General features: G+C 43.2%; 2 protein-coding genes across 2 annotated transcripts in view; both read right to left on the reverse strand.

The window, feature by feature from the left end:
* Window positions 1–3,827: 3,827 nt before the first annotated feature.
* On the reverse strand, window positions 3,828–18,758 carry spata6 (spermatogenesis associated 6). Its single transcript, XM_078285875.1, has 11 exons — window positions 18,647–18,758; window positions 18,060–18,197; window positions 16,937–16,985; window positions 16,767–16,808; window positions 16,504–16,628; window positions 15,474–15,554; window positions 12,354–12,818; window positions 10,465–10,546; window positions 9,718–9,758; window positions 8,712–8,857; window positions 3,828–5,378 (listed from the first exon to the last, which is right to left on the reverse strand). Exons 1-11 carry the CDS (start codon window positions 18,743–18,745, stop codon window positions 5,240–5,242), a joined length of 1,407 nt encoding a protein of 468 aa, XP_078142001.1. The 5' UTR covers window positions 18,746–18,758; the 3' UTR covers window positions 3,828–5,239.
* A 938-nt stretch (window positions 18,759–19,696) lies between these two features.
* agbl4 (AGBL carboxypeptidase 4) overlaps window positions 19,697–26,037 on the reverse strand; it is a 250,051-nt gene continuing 243,710 nt past the window's right edge. Inside the window, exons 12-13 of the mRNA XM_071920501.2 lie at window positions 19,994–20,087; window positions 19,697–19,805 (exon numbers count right to left, since the gene is read on the reverse strand). Of these exons, the coding sequence (XP_071776602.1) occupies window positions 19,697–19,805; window positions 19,994–20,087 (203 nt within the window). The remainder of the gene's footprint in view (window positions 19,806–19,993; window positions 20,088–26,037) is intronic.

Raw genomic sequence — 26,037 nt, forward strand, 5'->3', positions numbered from 1 at the left:
CAACCAAACTAAATACACTGATGTGTGATGGGATTTCCTCGTAGATACATTAGCAATTATAAACATGGACTTCAAATTGAACTACAAACACAGATTTTCTGAAAGTTGTGTGTGCTCGTTTCATATTTTGAAAAAGCTTTTGGCCAGAATACACAAAACATTTAATTTCCCCCGTGACTTTCTGAGCTTCTACTGAATTTACATATGATCTGAATATAATAATACTTATGTACAAATGAGTTGATAGTAAAGGTACAGTGGCAGGCCTAACCAGAATGAGTCTGTAGATATATATTGCACATGTAGAGCAGCAACGGTGGGGCAAGTGTGCGACAAAGTGTTTACCAGTGTTTACCAGTTGTGTTGTTATGGTACCATTTTATTATAGTGCTTGGTGCAGGAATATTGATGTCATCATAAGGTAATTAGGCATGCAAAAACTTAGTCCCTATGCAGTCATATGTCAAGTCAGGTTTGCAGTCTCCGGTGTTTTGTTTCAAGTCAAACGTGATATTTATTAGTGATTAGAACATTATGTGGCCAAGTTTTTTTCCATCATACATCAGACGCTTGTGTGAGATAGATGATACATTTCCAATCACAGATGCCCGGGATGAAAATATCTGAGACAGGTTCATCCTGATATTAGACAAAGAGCTGTCAAATCCCAAAATTATTTGAGGTGAATGTGGGTTGGAGGAGTGATCATGAAACCACACTTTGGAGGCCAACGTCTTGTCATTTAGGATGCAGGTAAAACCAGTTGGGAGTTTTCCTAGGTCATTAAACCACTCCCTCGTAGCTCTTTTCTTACAAGCTGCGGCCAAAACAAAGCATTTCACTTTTCCACTTTGGCTTTTCGTCACTCTGGGGACATTTTCCTTTCTTCACCTATACATTGTAAGGTAAGAAGAAAAACAATTTTGAGCCTGATTTTATTGATTCTCACAATTTCAAGAAAAAAAAAAAAAAAAAATGTAATATTACAGTGTGTGTAGTCTTAAAGCAGAAATATTAGTGTTCTAGGTACATAAGCTAAAGATTACAAGCCACAATTCACATTAGGGCAGAGAATAACAAATTCAGGATAAGGAAACAGCAAATGAAGATGTATGTAAGAAAAAAAAAAGTGTTAATATAACTCTCAGCAGTGGTATTTAAAAAAAGAATGTCATCAGTTAGTCCGATCTCTGGCTGACACAGACGTTGACTGTATAAAGTAGGGCCAGTTAGATAGAAACCACACCAGTACTTTGGTCAATATTCTTTAATTTGATGTATTTTGAGCAAGAAGCAGACGCATAAAAATATCCATTCACATGCTTATCTGAAACCAGAGATGTCCAACACTGGCCCTTGCTCTCACATTATATAGCCCACTGGCCTAATACATTATTGGCACATGCACACAGATATTGTAGTAATATATTTCTGACACAGATTATGATAAAAGTGAATGATGAAAAAAATATTTATTATTATTATTATTATATATTATTATTTATTCGCTACACGTTAAAAGCAGTGATGAAGCTGGGTGCAAAAAATGTTATCACAACATGACTATATTGACCATTAATGGTAATTTTGCTTCCCAATTACTGAATCAGATCCTGCTTGGTATTGTTGGGCCCTAGTTTACAAATTTACTAAATCCCCTTTTGATTTTCCAACCAGATGTCTGCCTGGATAAACCATACACATATTTTGGACCCAAGTTTCCCCTCTGTTTTAGCTTGTGAAAAGTCTGGGACTGAATAAACTACACAGATTGCTACACCTTGCAATAGAAACATATTTATGAAAAAGAATAAATAAAAGTATACATCTGGATTTGCTACAGGTTCCAGACTGGTCGACCACAACCCCATCAGAGAAGTTCAAAGAAGACATTCTGGATAGCCTGAATCTCTGCTCTCCTGGCCCGCTCTGAGGAACACAAGGAAGCGGTGGAGGAACACATTGGTTGTGTTTTCCTGGGGTTTCTGGCCGGGAGAGAAAACCTTTCAGGAGTACATGGAGTGTGAGGGAGAACCTCTGGAGTGGCTCATGGAGAGGTGCGAGTACAGACATCATGTCCTCGACTGCCCTGACTGGGATGATGTTTCCAGAGTAGCAGAGCCGACCAGGAAGCTGGAGGCGATGACAATAAAAGGCAGAAGTCACCTCACGATGGGAGAAAAGTGGAAACAGTCGATTAGGAGAGAGGAGTGGTTGAGAAGAGAGGAGGAGTGGTTGAGAAGAGAGGAACAGTGGTTGACAAGAGAGGAGGAGTGGAAAAGAAAAGAGGCTGACTGGAGGAGGAGAGCAGAGGGGATGATGGAGCAGATGCAAAGGGCAGGGTTACTACACCCACTACCTGCTGTGAGGAGAAGCAGCATCGAACACTTTGAAATCTTTTGAGTATCACACTGTAGGAGCAAGCAACCCCCTCAGGAAGACACCCACATTCCTGAAGTGGCCCGGAGGCCGCCTGCCGCGACAAATACGCACCCCCTTCCCCCCCGGAGAGACCGCATCCGCACCTGGGCAAGGCGCCGGTTACAACAACCTCACGTCACGCTAAATGTGCAAGGTCTCATAAAGGCAACTGACCTTGCCTTCACCTACAAAGGGCCAGGGACATTTATTTGTTTACGGTTTTGCTGACCAGTCCATGACACCAGGACCTTCCACCTCTCCAGGTCCACTAAGAGTTAACAACACCAGAACTCCAATCAACTGAGAGCTGATAAGCGATCAGCCATCCCGGCATGACTAAAGACAATTGGTCACCAGACACTCACCACTGGCAATAAACAACTGCCACAACACATGACTCGGACGTGCACACTCCGCGGGACCGCGGGACCCTCAGGAATCCCATCATTGAAACGAACTATATGAACTGAAATACAACATTCTCAACTTCTCCTCCATACAGGAACATGATTATTTTCTGTTGTCTTACTCTGTGGATGTGATAGTCAGCATCTTGTCCTATTTGTAAGCTCATAAGGTTATGATTTATTAAGGTAATGAACAAAACACTGTTACTTCACCAATCTGGACACTACAGGTCCCAAGTTTGGTATCAACTTATTTCTTTTGATCTTAACTTTTCAAATCTGCCATCAGAAATGTACTATGACTAAGTGTGCAATTTTGGTGAGAATAATAAGGAATCATAGGATTTCAAGTGTGTACCCGGACCGAAACTGCATTGGTCACAGTGATAAGCAGGTGGGGAAACCCCCCCCCACGGCACCACTGCCCAATCTGATTGGCTAAATGCCGTCCAAAGGCAAGGACACAATATTCCTCATAAGATCGTTCCCAGAGAATAGTTCTTTGAGTTGAGCTTGTTTCAAGTTCGCCTGATCAAGAGTTTCTCCACTCAGCCGGTCCAGTCCGTCCAACTTGACTCCAGAAGACTCTCTCACCATCAACAAGTCCAGCAACGTCAGGCCGCAGCAGACTCCAGGACACAAGCAAGTATCACAGCAGTCCATTCACTTTGCATAGTCTCCTGGTGCTGTAGAGGTCCGTTTATCAATTGGTATCGTCTCCAAAGTCCCGTTATTTTGAACTACTTACTCAACTTTCTGCTTCTCAGGGAACGATCACTATAGGCCTAGTCATCTCAGTCTATTAATAATCTAATATCATTTTCATCCTATAACTTCCCCAATGTTATACTGCTTTGTTGACATTTTCCCTTGCCCTCCTGTAGACTGTGTTGTGTTTTCCCTTGCGTGTTTGTTCTCTGTAGTGTTGTTCAGTTGTAGTTGTAGATAGTAACGGTAGAAATAATGTGTTTGAGACTAAAAGTAACTTGTTCTGTGTTTGTTTGCTCACAATATCAATCACTAAACCGGAAAAGATCTGTGCTGCCCTTTTATAAATAATTATTGTGTAGTAGTAATAATAATAATAATCATAACAATAATAGTTATAACTATAATAACAACTAACCTCTTGTGTTTGGCCAACTGAGAGGGCTTTTCCCTTGTGTTATTATCCGTTCCTTTATAGAAATTGGTTCGCTGGATGAATAATTGTCTATTTGGGATATGTCTAATTACTCTTATAATTTCCCTTATTAAATAATATAATCTTTGAGCTATGATTTCCTACAACACTATACGTTTTACAGAAATCTGTGATAAAAAGGCTTAGTTGTCTTTAAAGAGAATTCATTACTGACTGCATTTCCTTTTATTAGCAATGGTAAAAGACATAATTGATTCACTATGGCTGTTCATGAACTGTTTTCATTATAAAGAGCTGAAACCCTCTGTACAAAGGTGCTTGTTCTTCATGTGTACGTACACACATGCATAGACGAACACGCTCTAAATACAATTTAGATTTTCTGTATTCAAGACATTTCAGTGTAACCCTATGGGGCTGAATGATGGACTTAATTCATGTTAAGGCTAAATTCCTCTCAGTCTCTCCTGCTCTTTCATTCAGGATTAAAGTATTTTTTCTCCCTCTCTTTCTTTTGAATCTCTGCTTAAGTCTCTTGTAGCTGCTGGCTCCCGACAGTGGCTCTCGGCTACCTTCTCGCCTGTCTTTGTGTTGGAGAGATGAGCCCTTAACAGCTGCAGCTTACATCCACCATGTCTCCTTCCCACACACACACTCACACACACACACACACACACACACACACACACACACACACACACACACACACACACACACACACACACACACACACACGCACGCACACAGTGTCGTTTCTTTATTCCCCAGCCAATTTCACACAGCTTTAGAGTAATTAGACACGTTTCCCTTTGGTTTCACCATCAGGGTGTTTAAAAACAGCCCAGCTGATGGGTGGGAGGGAGGTGGTGCTGCTACGCTTTTGAACGTAACCCCTGCCAATTTCCTGCCTTTTCACTGTGTAACGAAGACAAACGCAGCCCAGCAGGTACTTGGGAAGGTCTGGAAACTAAATGAGCATGAAAGAGGGATGAATCAACATACATGGGTGAGAGGAGAGATGGTTCGACACACTGAGTGATAAAATCTTGAGGTTAAGTTGGTGTGTGTGTGTGTGTGTGTGTGTGTGTGTGTGTGTGTGTGTGTGTGTATCCACTCCTACAGACAGAACATACGGCAGGTAAAAATCTACAGTTTAGTGCGCGCTGGTGGAATGTTTTCTTTTATCCTTGAACTTCAACTATTCGTTATCAGAGTGACTGGTTAAACCCCAGAAGCGCTCTTGCCTTGTAACTTGTTTTTACTTTGGTCAGTTTCCAGTCAGAACAGGAGGGCAGAGGTCAAGGGTCACTTGGTGTTTCCGGTTGGTTCTGTGGGTCTGCAAAATCTTCTGGACTCTGCTGTGGATCTGCTCCCAGTGAGAGGGACTGGGCTGACTGGTCTGGAACCTGAGGAAAACACACCACAAGGAGACAGCACATTACAAAACCTGTAAAAATAAAAATAAATACATAAATACATAAATAAATAAAAATAACCTTTATTTGTATAGCATATTTCATACACAATATGCAGCTCAAAGTGCTTTACATCAATAGAAGGCAAACTGATAAATATATAAAAGAACAAGCAAAATGCATTGCATTAAAATAATCAAATCAAGTAACAAAAAAGTAAAAATAGAAAGTTAAGAATATGCAAATAAATAGACAAAGTGAATTGCATTAAAAGAACACAATCAAATTAAACAGTTAAAATGAAGGCTAATTAAAAGCTAAGATGAAAAGATATGTTTTTAGCAGTCGCTTGAAAATGCTTACAGAGCATCTCTAATATTCTTCATCAGGGTGTTCATCAGTTTAGGAGCAGAGTTAAAAAAGGCTGCATCCCCAATCTTCTTTTGAGAGGGGTTTTGTACTTCTAACAAACCAGTAGAAGACCTGAGGGCTTTTGAAGGAATACAGAAGAGACTATAGACTCAAATAACATATTCTGAGTCCCAGACACCTGAATCAAGTTGGGTTAAGATAAAGCGAAAAGGATTTTGACACGATAAGGAGAATCTTGCATTCATACAATTTAGATACAGCTCCTGCTCTTGCTTCAGTGATACTCAGAAGTATTCCTTTTGTCCACTAGTCTGTGCTGCACCCTAAGGAAAGATGGGAGAGCCGGAGCAAAGCTGAAAGTACACTGACTTGACACACTTTATGTATACTGTCTGTGTTATAAAAAAGGAGAACAGTTTGGAACATAAATGACAATGCTTCCTACAACAAAAAAAATGATTTTGATTTTGGCTCCTTTATATTCGACCCTGTGTGCAAACTAAAAAAAAGAAAAAAAAAGTAATTTCACCATTGATAGAACCAACTATGCGTTCGAACCAGAGGCATAAACGTCCTTCATCAATACAATATAAATGTATTCTGTCTGCGAGATGGCCACGGGCACTTATGAAATAAAAAATGGCAATGAAAGACAGACAGAAGTAAACAGTAATAAATTCCAGTATTGCCTCTCATCCACATCTATTTGCTGGGAGTGGAGGGATGATGACTGACTGACTGATGCCCCGGCTTGGCTTGCAGTCTGGGGATGGAAGCTTTTCATCTGTAATCAGATAAATTCACTTCCTGCTTCAAAAAGTCATCAAGGACAAATCATCCAGAGACATGAATAGACTGAGACTTCAGGGCGTAGGGGGCAAAAGTTGCCATTGGCATCTGTCATTTGCTTTTTCCATCAAAGATTTGTGGTAAGACGTGACCCTCTCCCTGTCGGAGGGAATCTACAGACGCCCGCTCTAATCTCCCACCCTGCAACTCCTGTCGCGTTTTCAATTGAGAGAGAAGTATCATTCATTTCCTACAATTTACTTTCCAGTTTAAAATTGTCTATTGATTTTAATGTTTACTTATGGACTGAGAAGAGGGGAAGGGAAGGGAGGGTAGAACAAACAAACAAAACGGAACATCGGTCCCATCGGTGTGTGCAACTCACAGCTGCCGCGATCGATGACAAGGTCTCTCAGAATGTATTAAAGCGTGCGTCGGGTCAAATGCATCAGGGCTCTGGCTGAAACACAAATCAATACCATTTTCCTCTTTGTTTTCCCTTCTCTCTCCCTCCTTTCTAAGTAATGAACAAACATGACAAGACATCAGCTCCCGTAATTTGAGAGGTGGAGGGGAATTCATCCTGCCTGTCGACTGTGATCAAAATTAAAGATTAGAGGCGTATGAGTACATGCACGCGTGCGCACACACACATACACAAACACACACACACACAAAAACCAGCGCCAGTGTATGGCTAACATCTCATGAGAGAGCCATATTTGTCAATACTATATAATTGGAAACTCATACAGGGGCGCTTTTTTTTTAACAGCACCAATCCTTTGAAGATCTTTTGAGCAAACAAAAATGATTTACACATGCTTAGGCCTGAGTGTAGAGAGAATCTGCTGGCTTTGTGGCCAGAGGAGCCAGCCTGCAATGCTGATCCTCAGAGATCATCACTGATGAACATCTGGATTATTATATTTTGAGGAGACCGTAAGTTGAACCACAAAGTTATTAACAAGCATTCTAGTAACTGTTGACCCTTATTATCTAACTTCTTCTAAAAACAGGAGAATTTATTTATATAGGACGAGAGAGAGAACATCAAAAAAGAAAGAAAGAACATCAGAAAAAAAGACCTCAATTAACAACCATTATACACTGTTTCTTCATCATTTATCCAGGTGCTTTTGTTTTTTTTAATAGATTTTTTTGGGCATTTTCGCCTGTATTAGATAGTTCGAAGTAGAGAGAGATAGGAAAGCTTTGGAGAGAGAGGGGGATCAGATAAGGTTTCGCTGACGTTCACACGGTACAATGATAGTTTCCTATTGGCCACTGAGCGGCTCCATTGGCGCAGCTGGGGGTCAAGTGCCTGACTCAAGGCTGAGGTGACTGGGGGTTAAGTGCCTTGCCTTGTTCAGGGTTAGGAGGTTGGGATGGAAGAGTCACTCATTCAGATTTTCCCAGCCAGTTTGAGGAGTCAAACTGGCTGCTTTTTGGCCCCAAGCCCTTTTTCTCTAACCTTTAGGCTAGTCCCTTACAGTGTGTTCATCCTCCAGTAAAAACTGTTGAGATTGAATCAAGCTTAACAACCATGTGAAAAAATCCTTATTTGGAAAATCCTGTTAACAAACTCGACTGATACTAAAGCTAATAAACCACAGCGATGGCAGGGCTCCTCTGGGCTGCTTTTATTTTGTCCTCTTCCCGTTATTATTATTTTTCAATTATGGACTGTTGTTTTTGGAAAGCATTAATTTAGCAGGGAAAAAAAAGAAAGGTTCGGGTTCCCACACTCACTTGGACATCAAATTCAAGGACTTTTAAATGTAAAACTTTAATTGGCATGTTTTGCGGTAAGACATAACATTGGTCAAAATTAGACATCATAGAGGCTTAATGCTTTACAGTACTGATGATCTTGTCAAGTGAAGAAATCACGGTGAAATCTTTCATTTTATATCTGCTGCTATATCACAGCAAATATCTTTCCTAGGGTTTTCTTCAGGATGTAAGCAGAGCAGTCCAGAGAGCTGAGGCATATTGATGAATTTTAATTAAAGAAATCAAGCACTTCCAAGGCCACCCATTCATTTTCAAAAACATTTAAGGCCTTATTTTACTTTTAAGGATTTTCCAGGGCCGTGGGAAACCTTAAGGTTGAAAGAAAAGGGATGCATTGAGTAGAGACTCTGTAATTGTGTACGTTACCGTTCTCTGAGGGAGGAGTTGCTGAGAATCAGAGGGCTTCTGGAGCTTGATGCACCGAGGGCGGACTGAGCTGAGACAGCGCCTCTCACAGGTGTCCTGATCTGGGCTTCATGCCTGGACAACAGCTCTGGAGAACCTGACCCTAACTGGAAGAGGTCAGAGGGCAGCAGGGTTTAAGGTCAACAGGGGTTGAGTCGGGTGCACTGAAAGCAGGACTGGTGAGAACACCACAGTCACCAAGGACACCCAGTCCACAACAGACCAGAGTAAAATGCAGAGGTGGAAAGTAACAAAGTACATTTACTCAAGTACTGTATTTAAGTACAATTTTGAGGTACTTAATTTGAGTATTTCCATTTTGTGAGACTAAATACCTTTACTCCACTACATTTCAGAGGGAAATATTGTACTTTTTACTCCACTACATTTATCTGATGGCTGTGGTTACTGGTTACTCTGCAGAATAAGGTTTTACATGCAAAACATACGATAAGCTCATAAAATATGTTGCATTGTTAGAGTTTAAACTCCTCAGCAGTATATGGAGCAGTTAGACCTACAACATTAAAATACTTCTTACAGGTTAATGCATCAATAATTTAACACTCTGAAAGTACATTCTTCAGAATGAGTACTTAAGTACATTTTACTGCTAATACTTCTATACTTTCACTTATTATTTACGTATTTTTCCATTATCAAGTGAAGTAAGTTGTCAATCACAGAAAAGTATACTAATTTAACCCGTAACTGTCAAACCCATCTGACAATCCAAGCAGACTAAAGAAACACTAACAATTGTTTGCAAATACCATTTGGCAGCTCTGGTTGAGAGCAGAGGTTTAGAGTATGTGTAAATGCCATGTATTATAAAATAAGGATTTTCCAATATAAAGAGTATACACACAGTTAACATTTTTAAGCTTAAGCAAGTTATGGATGTGCTGTTGCATCCAAATACTAGCTGGCTAGATTCCTTGGTTTGAGATAATATAATTAGACTCACTCTGGCTGTTCTTGGTCTGTAGCTCCCCAGGAGAGAGGGATCTAGGATGACAAGAAGGTAGAAGAGTGTCACAGGGACAGGAAAACTGGGAGGAGCTTGTGAACTGCAAAACCTCTGCACTACTTCCTTTGAAATATGAAATATTGTTTACTCCTCGAACATAAACAGATGTGAAAGAAACTGCATTTTGTTTCAGTATCTGTAGATTGTACTGAGTAAAGGCAGCGGTATACTAACAACAAAGTCAAACGTGCCCTACATAGAAGCACAGTTGAACACGGTGCCATATACAAATGTGTGTATACTTGCTGCGGCTTCGTATTGTTTGTTTATTTACACTCAACGCCAGTGTGGGTGCATGAAGATTAAAGTAGTAACTGTAACCTAGGGAAACCAGAAACGGCAGTGACAAAAACTCAGAGAACATCAGAACATCAGCGTCTGCTTTGAACAGGCGGCTGGGGGAATATGAGGATTTAGAGGCCGTCTGATTGGTCATACGTGTCAACATCCTGTCAACATCCTAAACAATTCATTTTGAGTTGACCACGTGATGTTAGCACGGAGATGTAAACGAAGGCAATGGACCAGAAAAGGAGTCCGAAGCCAATGTGGCGACCAATGTTCAGCAACCCGTCCTTTTGTCCATACGAACCTTCCAAAATCCATTTCTGTAGCAAGCATACCACGGCCTTAAGTGAGTGAGCGAGTGTGTACTGGTGTGTGCATGTGAGTGATGAGGCTTACCTGTGAGATCAGCTGTGAAGCTGGCAGAGCGACTGTGACAGGAAGGAGTTTCCATCACAGACACACTACTGCAACGAGAGACCTAGTGTAACACATAACAAAGAAGAAAAATCATCCGCTGAACAATGTCGGTAACTCAACAGACTTTTCTAGTTTGAATTCTTTTATCAATGCAGTAAAACACCTGCACAGCATGGTCGCACCGGCACTCGGGCCTTCATCAGTGTGCAACTTTGAATTTTTCCAACAGTTCCATCAGTGCTGCACACCAAGATAGTTTTTCTAGCTGGGTGTGTTCTTCTTCACAGTGTTTTTTTCCCACTTTGAAACCCAAACAGTGACCGTATCAAGCACATCAATCAATCGAACAATCTAACAAAAAATACCCAATCAAGAAAACAAATAGAGATTTTGTTGGTCTTATTTTGCTAAATGAAAGTAGCAACAGCAGGCATTCATCACATTCAGTCACTTCTACCAGTCTGTGGCAAGATAATGGAGAAGTTACCCAGAAAGCTAGGACACACTCGTCATCTCACTGATACGCCTCTATTTGTCCTTCACTGCAGCCCTAATCACTCCAGCAAGAGGATCACAATGAGGCTGAAGGAAAAACAAGATAAAACTTTTACGGGAGGATAACTGCTAACGACCGTCTCAAATAACATACTACTTGGCTATAGCTTCCCTCCACACACAAACCAAGAGTTGAGGCTCTCAAACGTGCACTGATAATACATTCAGCGCGGGCCGAGCTACTTCATTAGGTATCTATTTGTTAATTGCAGCTTGACTCTTAATTACCAGGGTTAATTGTAGCCAGGGGATTCCCCCAGGAAAACCAGAGTGGAATAACATGCTCTGCTCTTTAACAAAACACCCGCTGTATTCTAGTAAATGCCATTCATGTGTATCACAAAAACAACAAACAACTCAATCCCTAATCGTTTCTTTTAATAACAGTATCCTGGTGGATTTTGATATTCAAACCTCGGGATTACATTTGATGTGAATGAAAAATCAGAGAGAAAAGCAGAGTGAAGCGGGAGGGAGGGGCAGAGAACGAGAGGCCGTGCTGTTCTCCATCTATATTCCCCCAGGCTCTACGATCAGAAAAGCACTCCTTTTTATATGCAAATCTCTCATAGCTGTGATACGCCCATAATTAAAGTGTTAATAAACAAGTGTGTATCGGGCTAAATGCTGGACTTGCTGCTACTAAAGGGTACCAGAGCCCCACTGTGAGGATGATAAGCCATATTACATTCATGAGTGATGTAGAGGGGAAAACTACAGTGACATTAAACACCATTAAAGCTTCCTGTGAAAAAAAGGAACATTGTTCTCTTACTATGCCCTCAAAATAAAGTTATATTCAAGCTTCTAACATACAGACTACAACATGATAAAAGGGAGGCAGGCACAGCATTGTTTTGAATGTAAAGGACCCACACTGAAAAATGGATGGACTGAAGGGCTAAGTTGGAAAAATATGTCAGCGGATACACACTCACCCACTCTTTTAGATTCCATCCAAACCATGTATTTTTGATCATCTGTGAACCATAACAGCTATTTTGTATTTTTGTCAACACCCTGTAAAAAGCTGAGAGTGAATAACTAATAGCATAAAAAGAGACTGGAAGCACCACTAGTTAGTTTGCTGTACGGAAGCTGTGCTAAGTATCTATGGTGCAAATCGTCAAGCACCAACATGCCCTCCTGCCAGTGGCATGGGCCCACAAGGAATGAATGACATCGATTCAGGAGGCCAGCAATTTAATGCAACCTGTCTGTTGGACAGGTGTATCGTTGGCACAAGTCATACCATCATATCACTGTTCTGGGTAGAAACTTCAACTTGGAGAAATCTATCTTATGTTACCAACCAAGAAGGGCGGCTGGCTCTCCGTCTCCTTCCTGAAGCGGTGAGGCCCCAGCTGGAGATGGCTGAGCCTCTGCCTGGCGTCCTCTGAAAGCTGGCACATCCTGCGGTGGGTGTAAGGCGACAGGGCGCGTGTCCTGGAGGCGACTGTGGGCTGCTGGTAGCCAGAGTCTGCAGAACACCCAGGACCTGTCTGTTGTCTTCCCTTCCTGTGTCTGTGGGAACTATGACCAGATGGGGATGAAGAAGGAGAGGGTCTGGACGATGATGGCCATGCAGAGTTTGTAATTCTAGTCTCAGTGTTTTGCTTTTCTTTCCCACTTTTCACGGGACTACAGTTCCCATCAACCCCCGTGGAACACTGCCGGCTGGATGGAGACTGACATAGTGCTTTGGGCGATGAAGACAGTTTGGTTGAGCTCCGTCCGGACGGGGATAGGGATGGCCTCACTGGAGAGAGACAGCAAGGCTGGGGGGTGGAGGGAGGGAGGGAGGGGGAGAGAGAGAGAGGGAGAGGGGAAGAGAGAGAGAAAGAGAGAGAGAGAGAGCGAGAGAGCGCGAGAGAGAGAGAGAGAGAGACAGAGAGCGAGAGAGAAAGAGAGAGAGAGCAAGAGAGAGAGAGAGAGAGAGAGAGAGAGAGAGAGAGAGCAAGGTTGATATGTTGTTTTGATATGTCAGACTAGTTATGCATCAGATGTGGTAATTCTCTGTTTTGAGGCACAAAGGGATGCAATGCATAGCTTTTATCTCAGCAGCGTCTAGATTTCTCTGCAGACTGCAAAGTTATTCCTTTACAGATGCATCAGCCATTTCAGCTATTAAGCCAATTGCTCTCAGTGTCTATACAGACTTGTTCTCCCTGGACGAAACCATTAAACCATTAGCCAAATCATTCAGCTTAAGTGTTACAACAACAACAGCTCTCTCAGTCCGCACTGCCATGGAGACCACCTCTGCAGAATGACTTCAATAACTCTAATGGCCGCTAACATCATTCTCAGATGCAATATCCCACTTCCTGCGGGCAATGTCGACCGGGGATAAATAAGTTAAGAAAAAATGTTAATTACGTTTGATGGCCATCTCCAGTCTAATATGATAAAGAGGCATTACCTGGCTGTAAAACAAAGATAATCTAAATGCTAATTAGGGACATCACGGAACATTAAAACTCATTTTTTAAGAGAAACAGAATGATAAATAAATCCTGATTGAGGTTGCCATTTCAGAGTGGTCTGATTTAATGGAATTAAGCAAAGTAAGCCCCCCCCTCCCCCTATTTCCTTCACCTCTTCCATCTGTTCTTTGCTGGTGGAGATCCACTGAGAGTCAGTCACTTTTCCTGTCTGCAACTGCGTGGTGAGGGCTTGTCTGATGTGATTAGTTGCTCTTGCCACTGTTGGTATTGTGTGATAAAGTGGCCTGTCCTTGAGACAAAGCCTGAGCTACATGTAGCTTATTAAACAAGAAAAACCAACCTTGCCTAAAACGCGTACATGCAAATAATGTTGGGAGTAAAAACACTACAAACTGTGCCAAGTCAACCGTGCTGATCTTTTACATAGAGGGAAACACGCATGGATTAGGGAAAAAGCGGGACTGACAACAGTGGAAACACAATAGACAGCTGTGTGGGGAAATAGGGATAAGATATAAAGAGAGAGATTAGAGGGTGAGAAAACAGGAGAAGGACAGAAGAAGAGAGCAACACTTTACTACTTTGCCGAATGTATATTCACCACTACAGTTATAGAGGTTTCGTGGCAGTTGCTATCATTCTAAATCTCTATTAAAGCAGGACATGGTTTGTCGGCTGGGCAGGCAGGCTGTCAGGGAAATGCCTATGCTGAGGAGCCATTAGGAGGGGAGAATGGAGAAATTCTACTGTCTGACAGCCACAGCGGTGCTCTGATCCAGACATCCCCCTAAGGGGCCAGGAGAACACATTGACAATCTGCCACGCTGTCAATGACATCCCATTTAACCAAATAGCTTTGCTTAGGTTACTGCACCTGGAAAATATATGGTACTGTTTTTGGCACAACACGCCAACCACTGTGTGATGGATCATATGCTACTAACAGGACTGTCTGTGAAGGGTTTTCCCTCTTTCTTTCTTTTTTTAACCAAAATTCCTTTTTGGTCTGAAAATGGAAGACTACCCTGCTCTCCTGCTGTCCGTCTGCCGAGCACAACACACACACACACACACACGCACACACACACACAAGGCCATCACTGAGTGGATTAGCCTGCAGAGAACAGACGGGAACCTCATAAAACAAATCCTGGAGCCGCCATGAAAGGAAAGAGAGAGGCAGAGAGAGAGACAGAATACAAGAAATCCACATTCTTTAAAAGGTAAAATGGTGATTTTATGCAGCTGAGCACCAGTTACCCTTTAAATCCAATGCGACACAGTGGAGGAGAGGTGCAGGTAAGCCTGAGCCAGGCCTGGATAGTGGCAGTGAATGTGAAAAAACGACTTACTGACTGGTTCTGTGACAAAAATTGTATAAAATCCCAGCTAGCGGGAGCAGTGAGAGGAGCCTGGCTATCAGCATCACAGATCTGTCTCCCCGTAATTACATTCACAAGGAGAGAACAGATACCCTTGAAACACTACAGGGATGGATAGATAGATGCAGTAGCCATGGCAACAATAGAAGGTAGGTCTATATGGTGGAAACAGACAAAATTGATAGAGAGTGATGTTACTCATTAGAGTGGTCTGGAAATGAATCTTCACTGTTCGAGCTATGGTCACTTTCACAGTAACGCTGAGTGTTTGGCTCTGATGTGATCTCAAATTCAGCCTCATTTTGAACAGGCAGGCAGGCAGATAATTACACTGTATATTTGACTCTCGAGGGACACTTTGATGTCTATTAACATTTTAAACTTTGAGCAAGCTCCGATGCTTCTGAAAGGCTGTGAACATGTGTCAAGTGAAATGTATTCAAAAAGAACTCGGCAAGAAAGGGCATAAATGCAGATAAAAACAAGAGAAAACAAATGCAAGAGAATGTGAAAAACAGGAAAGACTATCTGTGTGTGTGTGTGTGTGTGTGTCACCGTGTGTGGGTATGCAGGCTTGTGAGATGTAATGTGCGGACACACTTACAGGTGAGGTGGGCCGGCTGTCTTTCCCATCACTCTCCTCAATGACAGATGTGGTAGCAAACTCCACTTTGGGACAGATTCCCTAGAGGGAGAGGGAGAATGGGAACAAACACAACACCTTTAACAGGGAGATGGAGACAAAAGCACAGATAACAGCGTTGCTTTGGAAGATCCATTTACAACCACAATTCTACAATCTACGCCACGCTTGAGAAAAACAAATTGGAGGAAAGAGAAAGGCTCGAGTGATGTTTAAATAATATGGCAATTTGGAGAGAGACATCTAAATTGCTATGTAGACCTCGAACACAAACACATAAAAAGCAAACAGAGAGAGGGGAACCGTGTTTAAAGACATTTAAATGATATGTCTGCTATGTGCACTTCAGAGGACAAGGAGAGGATGCAGAAGAATGAACGAGAGAGGGAAGAGGTAGAGCGAGAGAGAGATGACTGAAGGAGAGGAGGAAAAGGGAGAAAGGCAAGATGAGGAGGAGGGAATGAAAGGGGAGGAAGTTCTCAGTTTCGTTTTTTTTTTTTCTTCTCTCTGTATAACAGAGCTGGAAAAGATTCACTCTTTAAAGAAAATACTATCTTTCCTCGAGGAAATAGTTTGCTTTGTCTAAGTCAAGAGAATGCCTTTGAATTGGTTATCTGAGCGGTGTACCTGCCTGTCACGTGCGGCACGAGAGCTGGTGAGATTGGGAAGGGACTCACTTTTAGAGGAAGCTACAGTCGACTGCAGGGTTTGAACGACGATTGTAATATTGGTGCCAATCAAGCTAGATCACACGGTGAGCACAGCTCTCCCGGTAGAGCGGGTTAGATAATTGAAGAAATCAGTTAAACTCGTCATCTGACAGAAACACTCCCCTTCAGATAATACAAGAATGTGCTTTTTTTGCATTTGCTCAGTCAGCAGCCCAGCCACCCCTGCTGGCATGAATGACGTTTGTAACACCTGGAACTGGGAGGAGGAGGAGAGAAGAAGAAATGGAAAACAAGTAAAGAAAAGAACAGTAGGAGCCTACAGGGAAGGAGGAGGACCTCTTCATCAGTATCTCTCTCTCTGGAGCTCCGTCTCGGGAGCTCAGTCTGGGTCCGGGGTACAGGAAATCTCTGGTGCTCTCCCCCACTGTGGCTAGGATCTCACCCTCTGAAACCACAAATAGACACGCCCAGGGGGAGACACACACAGACACACACAAACAAAGTTGAGATTCTATTTTTGCAATGTTTAGACTGGATAAAGTAGGAGCAGAACGTGCCCATATGGCATCATCAGAAAGCATACCTGGAGGCACCAGCTGAATCAGCTCAAAAGATGTGGTGTCAGCTAAGAGGGGCGAAAGCACAAATACACTGTGAGCTAATGATCAGTATCACAACTAATAGCCTATAAGCTTACATAGCAAATGATTCAGGGCTAAGTGATGAGGAAGCAAATCCCAGGAGGCCATTTACCATCTAGCAGGTCAGCCACGTCAGCAGGGTCAACCACGCCTGGGAAAGTCTGGTAAAGCAGACAGAGTACAGACAAAGCAAATCAATGCGTATAACAAGATGAGACACACAGGCTGGTTTCTGATTCCTCCACTCTCTATGTGTGTTACATTACTCAGGGAAAGGAAGTCCCTTTCCACCGGGAACGTTGCCGGTTTGAACCCTCGGACTTGGGCCGATGGAATTAGTAGAATTCTCCCCTCCCTCCACAGCGATTAGGGATGGGACTGTATATCAAAATCCAATATATCGCAATACAAAAATGTGACAACACGCACTGTGGGGCAGAAAAATGAATTGCAATATTATCTACATTTTACTCTGCTGTAGTAATCACAAATGAGACCGCTTGCCCATCACAATTTCACAAGCTCTCCACTGAAATTATATTTTTGCACTTTGTAATGGCATTTTTAAATTGTTATATTGTATATATGCTAGCAAGCCAATGCCATTGCTAGAAAGATTTGTGACTCAGAAATAAACATAATTCTGCACAGTCATACTTTGTTGTCATTGAACTTTTATTTATTACATCATATAATAGTTGCATCAAATCGTGAACCCCATATCGCCTTACGAATCGTATTGTAAGATAAGCATATCGTCCCATCCAGCTACAGCTACTACTGTTAAAGTACGCTTGAGTGGCACAAACACCCAGTTGCTCTCATGGAGTTTCTCAGCAGGCAATAGTAGAAGACTGTGGTTATATACAGGGCAGCTCCCGCGTGTAAATGTGTGAACAAGTATGCCGGTATATAAGGCATAAACTCATGCATAGGTGTTAAAACAGACAGTATTATATAGAAAAGAGACACAGGGATGGGGAATATTCTTGAATTTTAATCTCTTGTAGGAAAAAGTAGGAAGAATAGGTGTTGGCAGGAGGCAACTTGAGGACTGGGGTGTGAGGGGAAGGCAACTCCTTGTTAAGACAAAGTGTGATATGCATCTAGTGGGCAAAAAATATGTTCTTTGCTCTCCCACCATCTTGCTTGTTAAATGTGAACAAAAGGACCACAGGGTGATCATGGCCAGGGAGGCGGCACATAATTCTGTGATACATGGTTGTTATTCTCACCTTGGCAAAGACCATTTTGTGGCGGAAGAGCAGAGGGAAGGCAGGAGGCACGCAGCGAGTCTTCCTGTACTGACCCATGATGCACACAGAGAGGTAGACGTCCTGCTGCTGGGCCAGCAGCACTCCTGGACAGGTGATCTGCACACAGACAGTACTGTGATTGTGTCTTTGTTTTTAGTTTTTTGTAGGTGGAATATTTTATAAGCTCCTTGGGATTTCTGCCTAACTTAAAAGCTGTGGCTACATTTTCTCTTCCCTTCTGTATATCATCATTTTATAACGGTACGCAGAAACTAGTGCAGAAAGCTCAATATATGCATAATATTCCAGGATGTTTAGCAATACGCATTTCTGGTAAGTAGTTAGCTATCCAACATTTAATGTAGGATTTCTGCATGCACAGGTGTAGATATATTACTAGAAACCAATAAAAAGCACTTCATTAGGGATAACTGTTAAGTTAGGAAAAGTTTGCTATACGGGTAGCTAAAGTTTTGGGGAGGAAGATGCAAGCTTGCTAGCAAACCAACAGATTAATTTCTCAATTTTCTGTATCAAAGTAAACAGCAGCGTAATGACGCACTTACAGCCTGTATGTCCAAGTGTACGGTACATTTCAGAGATTTCTGATGCACTCTAGAGCAGGAAAGCGTCTTCTTCTTCTTCACAGGAGCCATTCCTCCCATCTTCAAACTTCGTTGTCATAGCAAACAGGAAGACAGTCAGACAGAGCGGATGTCGAGTCATGTGACCAGGAAGTAGCCAATCAAAACGCGGGAGCCCCCTGCTGCTCGCCCCGCACCCTCCTCCCTCTCTCTCGAACGCACGCGCGCGCACACACACACACACACTTGAGAATAAAGTAGAAAACTGGTATAAGATTCAGCAATTTATTTCATTCCACGTTGTATCAAAGTGCCCTGAAATCCACAAAGCCATTCTCAGTTACAACATTCACATATTCATTCAAACGGCGTATTCTCAATAAATAAAATGAATGGAGCTACAAATGTAAACTAACAGTGATAACACCTGGACACACTGTATCAAAATGTTCTTTATACAAGTTTCTTTTATATAAGCCATATTTAAGCTTCAATCTCAATTATTGCTATAAGAGAGACAGGTACAATATAATGTTAATAATAATGGCAAATAATAGCATAATACCAACAGAGAGAATAATACCAACAGAGTCATGACAATAAGTTAATAACAGCCAAGACGCATGCATTTATTTACAACTATATAAACAAGTCAATCTCCATCTAAGTACAAGGCAGTATGCAGGCTACTGTAGGACTGAAGAAGCACATCTCGGTGAAAACAAAAAAAGAGCTGTTGAACGAAGGCCTCAAAACGGAGCTTAGATGGTTAGTGACTCTGCCTGCCCTTGACATTCAATTTTATACATTTTATTGCCACTAAACAATAACATTGGACCAACTTGGTCGGATTATAGTCCTGTGAGTACCAGTCATTCCTCTGTTATAAGTCTGTGAAATGTGAAAATAAGTCTTTATAGCCGGGGAGATGTGGGGCTTCTAAAGGCAATGAAGTGTGAAGGATCCTCCTGTTACGGCGCTCTGCATTTTATACATGTTTCTGTCTGTCTGTCTGTCTGTCTGTCTGTCTGTCTAGTGTCTGACGCCGTGGCTCTTCTTCTCCCTCTCCCTGTCCGCCGTCTCTCTGTCAGCCCCGTTGCCCTTTGCGTTACCGCTGCCTGTCTGGGACGACACCTCAGAACTGGTGACAGACAAACATTATTATTTAGATGATCAAACTGTAACACAATCTTCAGCAAACAACAAGAGAAAAGAAAGTCAATTAATAGCATTAAACTGAAAATACAGTATATCACATTTGGGTTTAATATAATGTAATATTTACTTATGGCGTCATTTGTCAAATATGATTCCTTAACTCCTTTCTACCTTTGAATGTGAGTTGGTCTGTTGTCCTTGATGAGGTTGTTGAGTTTGTAGTAATCCAGGAAGGTTCGAGCCACGTTCCTGCCCAGCTTCATGTCTGAGGACGGGGAGTTAAAGCTCATTGTCTTGTCTGGATGAGCTACAGGACGATAACGTCTCCTGGACTGAGTCAAAAAATATAGCAAAGCAAACTAAAGCATCCAACACTTGTCTGAGACCTAGGATGAGCGTTTACACTTCAGAGACAGTTAAGAGATTTAGAATTTTCTCTGTGATGTATATTCACATGACACATACAAACCACTAAATCTCCACCTGGATGCCGGACACGTATGAAATGAACTGATACAAAAAGGCCTTAAGATATCCGCTCTGTCATCGCCGGCGCGGTGCAGTAAATAACTAGGAACCAGCGGCTGGAGAAATGGGCAGTGTAAATCCTCAAGGTACAACGCACTGTGTTCTGCACTAAGTGAGGCTAAATCAACTGCATTTCAGTCTCGTCAGCCAAATACATGATGCTGGCATGAATCACACAGTAGCAATTACTTACTGCTGAGGCCTTATTTAAATTCACAGGTGAATGCACACATCATCCCCTCGCCCATTCCCCCCTCACTACATTAGGGGCAATATCAATAACTCCACCACTTTTATAGAAGAGTTGAGCCTCTATGAGTGCTGTTGCTATGCCTGTGATCATTAGGCCACCAGGGCAAGTAATGATGACAATCTGGTTCAGATAATGAAGAAGTGGAGAACCACAGAATACCAACAATGTTCCCAATCACCATGACTGAGGATTTAGCAAATACAGATAAAGAGGAACAATGTCACTAAGTAGAAGTGAAATTCATCTAGTCGCTGAGGCACGAGTCGAATGACAAACACCCATCTGTATCCATCTGCCATCCATCTATCCTCCCACCTAAACATCCATCCATCCCTATTCCATCACAAAAAACATAGTGGTTTCCCTGTTCCGGGGCATTGATGTTTAGAGAAGCTAGCGCCATTCTTCACCAGGCTAAAGCCAATGATGGAGCAACACAGAGACATAATCTGTCACTTTCCCCTGTCATTACCTTGTTGATACTCAGATACAGCCTGTCACCCGCTGGACTGTCTGTCTGTCACAGCGCTGTGATTGAAACAACTGGCCTACAGAGGAAGGAAAAAAAACGAAAACAAGACGGTGATTCAGTCGTTTTTTATTTTTTTCCAATTTCTTCCGATGATCAAAAAATGACCTGCGCCACATAAATCCTGGTTGCTATAAAGGTGAAAAGCTATTGTCCAAAGCCGTTAACTTTTAAACCATCCATCCTTGGTTGGAATGGGCTGTCTGGGTGTAGACTTCGGCCTCTGTAGTTTGTCACGACCCCAACAACAACAACAACAACAACACACACACACACACACACACACACAGGGGTATTGCCTCTAAGTTAGGCCTGTGAATATGCGAGCAAGCCCCTCTGTTGCCAGTCTGTCACCTTGGCCTGTGAGAGTGTGTTTTTGCGTGTGTGTTCAAGTGTCTCTATGGGTCTTCATTCTTCACCCAGCAGGCTGATGGCAACTCTCTCCACACGACTCCAGAGTCTATGTTTACACCCCATCTGGCTGTTTGTCTGCAACTCCTGCATCGGGCCGGAGTTGCTCTGAGTGTGTGAGTGTGTGTGTGTCTGTGTTTGTGTATGGGCCGCACAGTCTGCTTCATTAGACTGTTTGCTGATAATATTGATTAGGCCAAGATGAAGCCACAGATGAAGGCTATGTGGGTCTGTATGTTGTCTTTATGCTTCTATTCATGCGTAATGTTAGTCCTAACAACTGCATTAGGTTAAATGAAGGATATACAGTATTACTAGTAGTTTTATTAAAGAGCTGGCCCACACTGACTGACTCACAAACATGCACGAACTCACACACACACACACACACACACACACACTCCCTCTCCTTCTACCCTTGGCGTCTTCGTTCTGACCTCAGGAAAAGTTTTTTGGTGTTTTCCTCTTTCTCTTTGATCAACAGAGCGCGGTGCCAGCCCTGAGCTCTTTGGCCAGGCACGCTCGGTGACAGAAATAGCTCCCGGACCCCACCGTGCGCAGATGGCCTCTCAGCTTGGCTTGTCACGACTCACCGTCTATTACAGGAAGTTTTGTGATGGACGGGCGGCTTCTGAAGGAGAACTTCATCCGTGGGACGAACGGTCGGAGACACAGAGGATGCCCTGCCCGGCGCTTTCTGGCCCGGTGCCAGGGGAAACCATAGGGCCTGGAACAAGGCTGATGTGTGTGTGAGCCAGGGAACAGTCAGAGGGCCGTAGCTTGGATTACGGTGGTGGGTGGCGGTGGCAAGATGCTGAAAAACATCAGCTGCTTCAGTGCACATCTATCTTGCCGGGAGAGGATAGGCAGCCTGTTCTGAATCACCAGATTGCCCGGTACTTTGAGAGTCTGATAATATGTTTTACACTGTACCACCAACTTCACTGCATCTCAAAACATTATCATTATCATTGACTTATCATTATCCAGCTCCAGAGAGGTCATGGGGGCTGTCTGTGCTAGCTGCAGCCTGTCAGCAGCCTGTCTGCCCGTCACTGAGGTGTGTGAGGTGCGCTCTTTACCATCTCGGTACACACGCTGGTCTTGTCTAATCAATAGCAGGTCTTTGTCGCGGCTCAAGGGCACGCCAGCATAGGGGCTGATGAGAGATGGGACAAACGAGACAACAGGGGAATGGACATCATGATTTGTTTACCACAGCTGTTTACTGTCGACACGGCATTTAGCGGCTTTCACCATCGTGTCCCTTGTGCCCAGTTCTGGCAGACAGACAGACAAGGTGACGAACAGACAGACAACAAGGCCCCCAATGATAAAATGGACAAGACACGGGGAGAATGTTGTCCAGATCGGATGGGAGTTAACGAGGAGACAAGCGAGGGGACATCGGAGCCATCAATATGGCCCGCTGACAGGCCCTGTCACTGCGGTGACACGTAGAGGGCTAATTAGCAATGCTAATTAAGAGGCTGGTCAACAACAGCAATACAGAAAGGGACATTTTTGTCCCCAATAGAGAGCCACCAAACTCAAAGACCTCACGTCCTTCTGCCCAAAGGGACAAACAGGCTGATTCAATTCACTGACAGGAGGAACTGACAAGGAGGCAAGCTCTGGAACTTCTGTAGAAAGAAAAAAGTAGATATAGGAGGCAGCAAAGGCTAGCTCTATGTAACTGGGTGACCTCTCTATATACTCAGCAGGAATACCAGACTCCATGCTGAGCTACGCTGCTCTGAAAAGAAACAATATAGATACAACTGATGAAAACAGTTCTGTTCCATTACAAGACATTGTACTAGTTTGCCATTAAAGACAGGCCTTACTTTGTGTAGCCTATATACAATAAAAGCTCAAGAAAGACAAGCACCATGAACACAACTTGTTCTAATGGCTGGTACCAAACCAGACCGGCTGAATGATTCTGCACTCGAGCAGCAGTTGTACTGGCACACAACACTGGACTCTACAGGAATAGATACACACAGCCCATCTGGGTAACTGTGGGATACAGCTACCAGTCTCTCTTAATTTCCATTATCATTACAATGTCATCAATCCTTAAGGTATTCATTCTTATAATTTTACAATCTGTTGACAGCAGAGACAGCTGAACATAAAAGGTGACATGAATACAGCCAAGACAGGTTACAAAAAATACGACATAGATGTTAAGATTTGCACCACAAATGATATGTGGTTTGCATAGGATTATTCAAGTGGGTATTTGTCAGTGTTTCTCAGCTTCTCCATAAATATTAATGGACATACAGTATAATCACCGTATACAACTACCAGTACAACACACCTGTAGGCGCGCATGTGTATTCGTGCATCGTTGCGTGAGTACTCATGTGAGCACACCTGTTTGTCTGAGCATAGCTGTAGCATTTGTGCAATCAACTGTGTGTTTGCGTGTGTGTGTATGTCTGTGTGTGTGTGTGTGTGTGTGTGTGTGTGTGTGTGTGTGTGCACATGTGCGCACCTATCCATTTGTGCATGTCTGTGTGATTTGATGTGTATGATGTGTGGTAGTGGAGCATATTTGCCTCCAGGCTAAATCATTTGCATACTTGTCACAGGCTGTCCATTGGGTGTCAGGATCAGTGATGCGTACTATGTTCCATTGGCAGCTCTGGTACTCACACACGCCCCTGACGGAGTCCCGCTGTTACGGCGTGGTGTGTCTGGGTGTCACTGCCTTGTCAGACACATATCACACAGATGAAGAGAAAATGTCCGCAAGTGTGTATTTGAGTGTCTCTGTGTGTGTGTGTGTGTGTGTGTGTGTGTGTGTGTATGCATAGAAGTCTTTTATGACTAAAGTCAAAGTCAGTTGCATCGGGCATCAGTCCATGCTGTATCGATGCATCTCTCAACTAGCTGACATCACACGAGCCTGCTGGCTGATCCAATAGTGTTGGACTAGACACTAGATATGGATCCATGTGAGTGAAAGCCTCTGATGGGGAGACCCGGGCTTCAGAGGCCCGTCTCTGGCAGTCTCCACCTCGGAAGGAAAGCAGGGATCAAATGGGGAATAAAATGGGACTGGCCTTCTGTTGGAGTAAGAATTTAAAAAAATCTGCACTTGTTCACTGTGACAGAAGAAAAAGGGAACGGCCACCCTTCATACAAATGCAAGAAAAACCGGAGCGAGATCGTCCAATCAAAGACTACAGGGAAAAGTTAGAGACTGAGTGGCTTTCAGTGAAGTTTTTGAGTAGGGTGAAAAGTCTTCAAAGTCACAGTGAGTGCTCTCTCTTACTCTGTCTCCCCAACACACACACACACACACACACACACACACGCCCGTACATCAACTCAAACACGTACACACGCAGTGGAAAGCGTCAAGCTGAGTTTTGAACAAGGTCCCAGATTCTCTCAACCTTGATCCAGTCCACTCTCAGCCTCTCACCCATAATGGCGCTTTAACTTCACAATCTGGACCGGAAGGCCCATCAAAAAGATGCAGTTGGACTATGAAAATAGAACAACCTGGAGAAAAATAGCAGCCCAGAATGTTTAATAACTTGGAGGTGAGATGTCATGGAGACTTGAATTTACTTTGTTGCAGCAAACTTTATATATGTAAGCACACAGTCAGAGAGAAGTGGGAGTGGGAATGTGCACACAAAAGTGCAGAACACACACACACACACACATAGGTGTTAAATGATTAGAGGACAGAGAGAAGACACAGACAGGATAGAGGTTGTTCCAGCTGTTTCAGAGAAGAGGATTCTCAGCTTGACTAGATGATATAATGAGCCTTTATGTTCTGGGTGATGAGATGAAAGAGGGGGAAAGGACATAATAGAGGAGAGGAGAGGAGTGGAGAAGAGGAGGAGAGGAGAGGAGAGGAGAGGAGGAGAGGAGAGGAGAGGAGGAGAGGACAGAACAGGACAGGAGAGGAGAGGAGAGGAGAGGAGACGGTAGAACAGGAATGGAAAACAAGGGAGAGGAGAGAAAACACACACACACACACACACACACACACATACACTGCATTACACCCTTTTCTGAGCCCCTCCACACTGTGACAAAAGACTAGGCTGTGAGAAAGGTTAAGATTTCAATTTTGGTGGCTAGAAGTCACAGCAGTGGAGAGTCAGGAGAGAGGAGAGGGTAGGGGAGGTTTGTGTGTGTGTGTGTGTGTGTGTGTGGGGGGGTGGGTGGGTGGGGGTGGGGGTGGATTCAGGGGCCCAGGTTATTATTTATTTGTCATGTATTAGTTTAGGGTGCTGTGTGTGTGTATGTGTGCGTGTGTGTAGGTGTGTGTGTGTGTGCGTCAGGTGGGAAAGGTGGGGGCGTTGAGATGCTAAAGGTCTCTGTTGATGATTTGCACGCTCCATCGAGCCGACTACTGGGGCGTAAAAAGCGACATGGTCGGTTCCTTCAACCTGCCTGACCCCAATCTCCACTCTACACTGGGTCCCCATGCTGCCTGCCCACCCTGTGGACCCCCCC

The sequence above is a fragment of the Centroberyx gerrardi genome, chromosome 9, assembly GCF_048128805.1.
Source record: "Centroberyx gerrardi isolate f3 chromosome 9, fCenGer3.hap1.cur.20231027, whole genome shotgun sequence".
Taxonomy (NCBI): Eukaryota; Metazoa; Chordata; class Actinopteri; order Beryciformes; family Berycidae; genus Centroberyx; species Centroberyx gerrardi.